The sequence below is a fragment of the Trematomus bernacchii genome, unplaced genomic scaffold (genome assembly GCF_902827165.1).
Source record: "Trematomus bernacchii unplaced genomic scaffold, fTreBer1.1, whole genome shotgun sequence".
Taxonomy (NCBI): domain Eukaryota; kingdom Metazoa; phylum Chordata; class Actinopteri; order Perciformes; family Nototheniidae; genus Trematomus; species Trematomus bernacchii.
Genome location: NW_022987801.1, coordinates 1,059,468 through 1,069,991, shown reverse-complemented (window position 1 = coordinate 1,069,991; position 10,524 = coordinate 1,059,468). Strand labels below are relative to the sequence as shown.

The following is a 10,524-nucleotide window of genomic DNA, read 5'->3' as shown; positions in this document are numbered from 1 at the left end:
TTGTAGAGGAGTAGAAGTACAATTTAAAAACTCAAGTGCAACCTCAAAATCTTACTTAAGTAGCCTACACTTAAGTACATTCTTAGTTACTTCCACCACTGATCTTTTCGCCTAGGGCGCCATATCTGGGGGGGGGCGCTGCGCTGGCAGCTCTGGGAGTGAAAAACACCTTTTTGACTGTTGCCGCTTTGCCCGCTCATCCTAATTTTCGGCCTTGATGTACAATATTCATAATTAAGTAAATATAACCTTTTCACCCTGGTTACACTTTTCATTTGCCCTAGACGATGGGCGCTGTAAGTGATGAAAGTGGGGTATGTTGGCCCCCACTTTCATCACTTACAGCCAACACTGTTGGCTTATCAGGCGTCCGCGGCCAACACCCCACACTTTCATCACTTACAGCGCCCATCGCCTGATAAGCCAATGGCCAATGGCTTATCAGGCGATGGGCGCTGTAAGTGATGAAAGTGGGGGGTGTTGGCTTATCAGGCGTCCGCAGCTCACAGCCAAAGTGGGCGTGGGAGCGAGCGAGAGAGATAAATGCAATTTATGTAAACAAATATTTCCAAGGCACTCCTTTATAATTATTGGGATAAACAGGTTTGAAATAATTTCAATGTATACTATAGGACAGTAAACCAAAAATATCGTTTAAAACTGGAGAGATAAAAAAATATGCATAAATAAACATTAACTCTAGGTAAAATAAGATATGAATGAACAACAAAAATAAAATAACTTACATTTATTTGTTATTAGCTATGGTAGGTTGTTGGTTATGTTCATACACTTATTTGGTTATTAAAATGTAAACAGATCTTTTTCATATGGGTGTTTAGAGTTGTACCCCCTGGATCTAATCAATAGTAATTGTGTGCTCAAAGTGCACCAGATTGAAGCATTTTACTTTAAAATGTTCAAACATTTCTTTCCGGGGGGGGCATACCCCCAGACCCCCCTAGAGGATGGGACGTCCACACCCCAATTAAAACATGTTTATACAATACTGGGTCGCCAGCTAAAATCTCGCCTAGGGCAGCAAATTGGTTAGAACCGGCCCTGCTCTCTCGTCTGTGTGCGGGGGGCTGCTCGCTCACAGACACGCTGCAATTCTCTCTCTCTATCTCGCTCTCTCAATTCAATTCAATTCAATAGCTTGATTAGCATGACCATAGTTACATAACCAGGGGTTAAATTGGCTAAGCCCCGGCACATAGGACGATGCTCTGACGTCATCATCACCCTCGCACATTTCTCATATGTTTGTCATAAACGATATATGTTAAAACTTTTCTCGTTCTTATTAATATAGACTATATTTAGGCTCAATATGTGTTGACTTTACTTTAAAATAGCAGAGCTCTGTGACCGGATATAGTTTTTTTTCGGCTTAGTGAACGTGTGCCATTTAACCCCTGTATACAGTACAGTATTGCCAAAGCTCTGTATAGTTGTAACATCTATACACAAATACATACACAAACAAACTGCTAAGAATTTGAACAGCAAGAACATGTTTTTATTTGTGTTTTTTACAAGGAATACAGATTCATTTTAATTCATATAATACATTGCAGACTCAGTCTCTCTCTCTCTCTCTCTCTCTCTCTCTCTCTCTCTCTCTCTCTCTCTCTCTCTCTCTCTCTCTCTCTCTCTTTCTACATACTAATAGATAATTATCCCTTATATGCTGTATCTTCGCTATTTTAGATTACTTATACATGTTTTTTACAAGAATTAGTCAATTGAACACGAAGTACTGTAGAGTACCTCCAGAGGGCGACTAATCACTGTCTAATCTCAGTCCTACACATCTTTAATCACATCAATAATGACTTTTGGGGACTCATCTGGTGACAATTAAGATATTAAAATTGGGTTTTAATATCCCAATTTGGGGACATGTTCTTCAAATGTCCCCATAACAATTAAGAAATCTTTATTTACTTTCAATCTAAGGAAAAAGGTGATTTGCCTAAAATGCAAATAAGTGTTAATAAATACAAAGCAGAGGCCTCCTGTGGACTCTGAACATCTTGGGTGGCATGTGTTGCTTCTATGAGGAGCACGTCCTTTCCTAATGTCTGTGTGTGACCTCTACAGATGTCCAGCATGCAGGTTTGCCCAGCATGCGGATGGTCCAAAGTCACCACCTACCGGGGTCTGAGGATTCACCAGGGGAAGATGGGATGCATACCGAGGGGAATGGATATCCCTGAGAGGGAACAAATCGGATCACCAAATTACATTACATCTGTAAATGTATAGATTATGAGTTCCTATACATTATAAAAACGAATAAACTTTGACTTTTAGTAAAAAATAATGACAAACACGATGTCTTGGTTCAAACCACAATTACGAATTACACTATTGTGGACCGTGAGAATAATTATCATGTCAGCTTAGCTTTACATTGTTCCTGAAGATGTTGAGAAGCAATTGTTGCTTCTATAAATGTGGAGTAAGTGCTTTGTTTATGTGTGTGACCTCTAAAGATAACCAGCACATCAGACAAGAGCATGCAGATTTGCCACTGCGGATGGTCCAACGTCACCACCTACCGGGGATTCACCAGGGGAAGATGGGATGCGCATTGAAGGGAATGAGTATCCCTGAGAGTGAACAATTCAGATTCAAAGGTTACAAGTATACAAATGCTGACAGTGGACCTTCAATCAAAATAGACAAAACTTTGACTCCCCCCCAACACAGCAAAACTCATCAAAACACCAACAACGTTCGTAGAGCACTCGATTTCTCCACCGGTGCACAGCAGGTACAACAGGTCTCATTTTATTTTAATGTCCCGCTGGAGAGTACATCCTACCTGATTGATGGAGTTTAGAGAATTCCTTGTTGTAACGCTTATAAATGTACCTTCTTTAATAGATCCATTGCAGCCTGAAATGTATACTATCTTTGGGTCTAGCTTGCACTAAGTGCCTTCTTCCTTTAGGTGGAGCAGTTGTACTGGGAACTTCCAACAACTTCAATTGCCTTCCAATTAAAGGAGAGGGAGAGAGAAAGGGAGACGGAGAAGGAGATGGAGAAAGAGAGGGAGGCTCAAAAACTACAAAAGGTACTTAACTTTAAATTATACAATGTTTAATTGGATAAACCTAGCAGTGTGGCTCTATTTGTGACATGTTTGCCTATTGTTAGGTCTGTTGGTTCACCACTATGGTCTGGTCTTAAATATTTCAACTAGTCTCAAATGAAGCTCCATGAAATGTGGTACTGATATCCACGGTGCCCACAGGAAGAATCCTACAGCCTTTGGTAGAACTTTGACTTTTGATGTAATGCTATATCTGGTATATAAGAAGTGAAAGTAGTCAGTGTTTGAGCCGTGTATTCATATGAAAGCTGCTCAGTAGCTCAATTGTTTCAAACTCATAGGCTTCTAACCTTTGTTGTCACCCCCTACTGGCCATTTGAAAGAATACCTGTTTAAAGAATTTAGCATAGTCATCACTTTTCGTACCATGATATCAAGGATTACTGGTACCGTTTTTAAACATCTACAAGATGCATTGGCCAAATTGCTATTCAAGAAATGTCTGGTCACTAGATGTTATATCCTTGGGCCATCGGTGTTTCCCAGTTCCTATCTTCTAGTGCCACCAGCAGGTGCATATTTGTTGTTTTAAGGTATTGTACCGTGAGCTTCGGATGGGTTTAAGTTATGCTCCCCTCAGCTTTTATTGGCCTTATATAGCATTCTAATAAAAGTACTTTGTGTCTTTACTCAAGATGAGGCAGGACATAAGGGCTAATTTACAGCAGAAAATTCAGGCAAGAGAACAGAAGATTTCTAAAGTCACATCATCTGTAAAAGACTGCATGGTGAGCCGAAGCAGATTATTTACATTTTCTCCTTTCATTAAGGTTTTTTTCAACATCCTCATCATCCGTTACTCTTTTCAGGGCGGCTTGGATGCCGAATGGCTGGAGATCAACAGCGTTTTCTCAGAGGTGGTGAAAGTCGTGGAGGACTCTCGGCAGGAGGCCCTTCAACCTCTGGAGGAGAGGTGTGTGGCTCAGTAAATATCGCAGTGATTAATGACATTAACTGCACCAATGTTAAGGTCATCAATAAATGAAACTGCCTATTGTTACTGTATGTTATTTTTAGGATACAGAGAGTGAGTAGAGAAGGAAAAGATCTGGTCAAGAAGCTGCAGAATGAAATTGACAAAATCTTTAAGACCATTGATGAGTGGGAAGAAAATGGCGACTGGCAGGTAAGACATCCAAACTTTTGGCCTTTTTCTATCATTAAACAAGTCATTTGGCCTCTATAATGCTAGATGTCAGTATGCACGGACAATATCCAGATCCAGGGGACACTAAAAGATTTATACTGAGAATGTGACATTTATCCCACAGGGTCTTCCTAAAACAGGCCTGGATGAATCTCGAGATTGGAAAAATGTCACTGTTGACACTTCATTCTCCTTTGGGTCACTGAGAACTACAATATCGAGCATGATGGAACAAATTCACCAGGAACTGGAAAAACTCTCTTCTGTTGGTATGTTCTTGACATTAAACATGAAAACTCAAGCACCATTGCTTTCTTTATGTTTCGTAAAATAATAAAACAGGAATCATAGGGAACCAATCTGAATGAAGATGTTTTTCTTATTCTACAGGCGTTACTTTTAAAGCAAAAACCTATCCATTGCCTATTGCATATAATGCAGGGCTTCTCAAACTCCGGACCAAGGTCCGGATCCGGACCGAACTGCAAATCAATCCGGACCGAACCCTGTGTCCCATTATAAAAAATCAAAAAATTATTAAAAAAAAAAAAATTCTGATTCTGATAAATTAATGTACATCATCATGTACGCGAGTCTTGTGTCTGACGCGTTGTGAGAATGAACGTGCATATATATTTACTTGTGTGCACGATCGTGACACGCATAGCAGACCGCAAGTTAACCGCAAGTTTACCTTGACATATATGGGCTCAGAACAGTCTCATAATACACACATGCACACAGAAGGATTCACACTTGTATTTCATGATCCGCAAAAGGATTCACACTTGTATTTCATGATCCGCAAAAGGATTCACACTTGTATTTCCGGATCCACACTTGTGTTTTTCAATGCACACACAAATGTGTTCCGTTTCATATACATGTAAATAAAATCCAAATACAGAAAAAAGTTTTACATATGTATTTTTGATCCTCACATATTTGTTTTCCGTTTAAAACCGCTGCACCTACAAACACAAACCGCTTTCTGTGCATGGATCGCTGTGCATTCGTGTGTGGGTTTTTTGAGACTCCCCTGACGGTCACCCGATTCGTACTTGTAATTTTTCTATCTTTTGCCAATCAGATGTCTCCTTCATTCTAAGCCAATCACATGAGCGCGTCCCCACGAGGGTATGATTTATTGCGTTCATGACACTTCATATACGCATTTTGCACTGTCCGGAGCAGGGTTTCCGCGGACAGAATTTATTTTACCGGACAAATTTGAAACTTACCGGTCATGTTTCAATAATAATAATAAGATGAAGAAGAATTGTGTAGCAGAGTTTCCGTTAGCAGGTAATTACCGGACTATGACCGGATATGGCTAATAACACGGGAGTAACCTGGATCCTCTCTTTTTTCCTCTCTCCCTCCCTCTCTCCTGACAGCCCGTCAGTTTCTCATGCAGCTCGCTAAAACTTCACTCGCGTTTATGTCCATATCGATCAGATCCAGCTCTCCTGATCGGCCTTTATAGAGAGCACCGATCAAACTATTAAGAGTGAATATCGGCCGATAATGACCGGCGGGGCTCCCCCCGTTGACAGTTCACTGTCTAGCACTGGCTTCGTAGTGCACTGATCGATTAGGCTAAGCTAACCTGTAGCTGCTCCCTCCACACTCACAACAACTTCATACAGACATAAATAAAGCAGCTGTATTCGCCATACAGGAAACACATTTAAAACGGTTTTGCCTGCCGTTTTTGTGTACACAAGCATTCATTAATGGTTCGGAAAGAGGCACTGTACCTTAATAATATAAAGGCTTGTATTTGCGTGCATTTCCTGCTCGGAAAGTGGCAATGTACTGAGAGTGGAAGTGTCCTGAGATTAGCGCCTGCAGGCAGGCTCCATGGACCTGTCAGCTCCGGACAGCGCAAAATGCGTACATGAAGCGCTACGTCATGAACGCAAGAAATCTACCCTCGTGGGGGCGCGCTCATGTGATTGGCTTAGAATTGAGGAGACATCTGATTGGCTATAGATAGAACAAATTACAAGTATGAATCGGGTGACCGTCAGGGGAGTCTAAAAAAACCCACACACGAATGCACAGCGATCCATGCACAGAAAGCGGTTTGTGTTTGTAGGTGCAGCGGTTTTAAACGGAAAACAAATATGTGAGGATCAAAAATACATATGTAAAACTTTTTTTTGTATTTGTATTTTATTTACATGTATATGAAACGGAACACATTTGTGTGTGCATTGAAAAACACAAGTGTGGATCCGGAAATACAAGTGTGAATCTTTTTGCGGATCATGAAATACAAGTATGAATCCTTATGTGTGCATGTGTGTATTATGAGACTGTTCTGAGCCCATAGACATACTGTATGTATGTATTGAATGTGTGTGTGTATACAGGGGCGCCGTTTACCGACAGGCAAGGCAGGCAAGAACTTGGACCAGAAGGGGGCCCCCAAAGAAGGTAGATTAAGAAGGTCCACAGCAACGACAACATGAAACACCCTTTAATTTACTGCAACGACATGTGGGGAAACCCCCTCAAGGGGGCCCCATGCAGAGAACGCCAAGAAACTGCTTCTTAATTTCAGTTTCGTTTCTCCTCTCCACCAGTGACCTTGTATAAAGTTCACAACTGGACCTTTAATAAAAAAGTTTGTGTACCCCTGATATAATGTAATGTTTTTAAATCTAACACTATTTCTCTCTCCACAGAACTCAAGAGGATTCTCACCTTTGCAGGTGTGTGACCCAAAATATAAAGAGAAAATGGCAGTAATTAAACATTGAAACCTGGTCGAGGTTTGAAAGAAAACACGTCCAGGCACTCGCGAGAGGAGTGATAATATCCTATATAGATATTAAGCAGATCTGTCAAGGTTGAATTCAGTTTCATCAGCATTTGTTTGTTGAGAGCATTTCATGTCTGACCATGTCTGAGCATACCCCTCCATTTTTGGTAAAAACATTTTCCACAAACAAACTCTTTGCAGTCTTAAAGTTGGACTTTTTGATCACATAACTCTCCACTCACTAGAGGCATTATCTGAACCAGTGTTTTTTCTTGGGAGGACTTGTTCTATGAACAAGCTGTGACATTAAAGAGCCCATGTCATGCTTTTCCAGTTATTACCCGTCCCCTTGTGTGTTATGAAGGTTTTTATGCATGTAAACGGTCTGCAGAGTCAAAAACCCTCAAAGTACACCCTGTAGGGAGTAAAACTCTAACACAGAAAATACCTCCCCAAAACGCCTTGTTGGAGATTCGTCACTGATACGTCATTGTCCAATGTTTCTTCTGGGTACAGCTTAACGTCATGCGTTACCCGGAACCAAATGGACCAATCCGTGGAGCCGTTACGTTACGTCCGCAGAGCCGTTACGTTAAGCCCCCGCTGATTGGTCCAAATTGACCAATCCACGGATTTCCTCACACACAGGCAGCTCTGCTGATTTCTCCTCCCTGGCTGCAGGCTGATAACAGACAGTTGGGATCGTGGCGAAATTCTCTCTGCAGACCCATTCTCACAGCGTTTGTCAACCTTTTTCTTACTCAATATCAAGCCACACTTATTGTTTTTACTTCGGCTGTGAGTTTGTGTGTGCTCAGGATGAGTTTGGCTGTGTTTCGTTATGTATCCTAAACAAGGAAACAATACCTCCACGGAGCTCAGCGCGATTCACAACGTCCCGACCAATCAGAGCACACTGTGCTCACAGGGAGGGTGGGGGCTGGAGCTTTTGGAGCTACAATGAGCCGTTAAAGGCAGAGAGTGAAATTCAGTGAATACACGTAGTTTACAGAGATGCTGTATGAGAAACCAATGTGAGTTTGGAAAAATGCACAGTATAAATCTATTTTAGTATACCTCAACAATGGAATTATGATCAGTGGAAATGGCCATGACATGGGCCTTTAACAAAAAATATTTGGTCCTATTCGTAGAGCAATATTGTGGAAGTTATACATGTTAAAGCTTTATTCTTTTCAAACCTTCTTCTTAATATTTGCTTTCTTTATGAAGTAGTTATACTTTAATTTAACAAGTTAAAGTTAAAATCATCAGCATGTAGTTTGTGTCATCCATATGAAGTGCATGATGACCCTATTTCTATTTATCTCCTCGACCACAGTGGATGTAAGGCTGGACCCAACCACAGCCCACCAGTGCCTTGTGCTTCCCCCCGATGGAAAGACAGTTAGTGATGGAGGAAATTACCAAAAAGAAGGGTTACTGGGTAGTGTAACATCTATTTGCCGCCACTTTCTTTTTTTAGTCATGTCTTCAGTACCTGCTGTGTTTATTTATTTGGCCTGGGAATCTGAGATTGTTTACGATTAGTTATATGTGTTAAATAGTTTGAATTTAAACTTTTAAAATGATTACTGTGTGTACCTACATTATCCTTAATGATATTTTAATAATTTCCTAAGCCTTGAATAATCAGTAACAGTTTGTTCACTTCGGTCACTTCAAATGGGTTATAGGCTATCCCTTTCGGTATCAGTCTGCATTGTGGTCATCTCCTGCTAGCTGTCATAAATGGACTCTTCCAGTTTTCAGGTACATTTTTGAAGTTACACTTATTATATCTTGTTCGTTTCTAACTATACATTTTAACTGAATGGAGAATTTCTGTTATCAGACATGTGTATCTTAAGCTAACAGACACACTAAGCTAACATTAGCAGGAGCAGAATAGCAGAATAGCATCCAAAAAAAACAATTTTTAACTTCAAGCTACTTTAATCTGTGTTTCCATCGGTCATTATAACAAGGAATGTGTATTGTTTAGAGTAGGACACTGTGGAGTCTATTGTTATATAACATTAAAAGACGGATTCTTATTATTACAAGATATGCTTATTGTGCTCATGAGATGTTGCTATGACCAGGGCCGGCCCTAGACTTTTGGGGGCCCTCAGCGAGCTTTGGCTTGGGGGCCCCCCTCACTCTAGCGCGTTCTCACAACACGGAACCAACTTTTGTCTTATGATGTTAGCATAAGCACACATATTGTATAAATAAGCATGTAAACACCGTGGACCTAACATCCTCTAGGGGGGTCCTCACCTCCTCTAGGGGGGTCCGGGGGCATGCTCCCCCGGGAAGATATTTTTTTAAATATTGAAGTTAAAAGCATCAATCTGGTGCACTTTGAGAGCACAATTAAGAGATCTATGGATACATCTCTCAACACCCATATGAAACAGAACTGTAAACAGATTTTTCTCTATGGATATTTTACAAATCACTCCCCTTTTAAACTGTATTCTTGTTTTGTCATATAGTATTTCACAACTGTTTTTCATTTATTCTCTCTGGCTGTCCATCTCATAATGTTCACAGAAAAACTAGCTGTCAATAGGAATATAATTCAGAAGAATTATAATTTCATGCAAAAATCTGTCACAAAAAGAGGTTGCACATTTAAATTCAGGTGTTGTTATGGCAACGTCAGTGGCCAAACAGCCACATTTACTGCTGCAAATACGTTCAAACATGCTGTCGACACGTAAAGCAGTGGCAACTATGCCACCATTTCAGCTGACTTTTTCTCAGAAATACTGTCACATAACATCCATATATTTCAGTGGTTAGCTAAGCTAACTATGAAACACTTTAACTGACAGGACTCAGGATCAACTGTGTACTGTAAGGTAGCTTCGAGCTTCATGTCGAACAGTAAGTCAACATTTCCCACATAGCTTTCTTTGAAATCACCAGGTAACGCTAAAAAACATTACATTTAGATTGTATGACAAAGTGTTTATTTAATATACCTGGCTAGCTATAGCTACTTGCTAACGGTTTAGCTTACCCCCGCGATTCAAAGTAACGTCAACGTAGCTGTAATCTCTCCTGGCTCAAGTGCTGGCTCTGGGGTTGTTGTGTGAACCACCACTTGAGAATTGTCGTCTTTTTTAAGAACAAATGTTCTTATGTCCATCTTCAAAAACTCTGAGTCTGAGACTGACAGTTTATTTTAAACATTGTCACAGCTCACAGGATAGGTACCTGTCAGCCAATAAGACAGATGTTTATTTCCATTCAACTCTCTGGTTGGTCTGGTGCCTTGCCTCTGTTGCATTCACTGAACACGGGAAATTACAATCCTGCCGTCCTCTCTAGTGTCATGATGAGGTTCAGGTAAAGCACGGTTAATGTATTATATGATTGACTCAATCATATAATACATGACTTTGAGAGTAGGCAATCTAGGCATATTAACAAAATTAATTAAACATACTTATCACGGCGACGGTGTACTGA

At 40.5% G+C, this 10,524-nt stretch overlaps 1 protein-coding gene across 2 annotated transcripts; it reads left to right on the top strand.

The window, feature by feature from the left end:
• Positions 1 to 2,110: 2,110 nt before the first annotated feature.
• LOC117498085 lies at positions 2,111 to 9,101 on the top strand. Of its 2 annotated transcripts, XM_034150152.1 has the most exons (9): positions 2,111 to 2,782; positions 2,963 to 3,085; positions 3,760 to 3,852; positions 3,934 to 4,037; positions 4,142 to 4,250; positions 4,396 to 4,540; positions 6,650 to 6,713; positions 6,965 to 6,991; positions 8,384 to 9,101. In XM_034150152.1, the coding sequence occupies exons 1-9, from the start codon at positions 2,432 to 2,434 to the stop codon at positions 8,451 to 8,453; spliced, it is 1,086 nt and encodes a 361-aa protein (XP_034006043.1). In that variant the 5' UTR covers positions 2,111 to 2,431; the 3' UTR covers positions 8,454 to 9,101. The 2 variants fall into 2 exon arrangements, with proteins under 2 accessions (XP_034006043.1, XP_034006042.1); XM_034150151.1 differs by lacking the exon at positions 6,650 to 6,713.
• Positions 9,102 to 10,524: the final 1,423 nt, after the last annotated feature.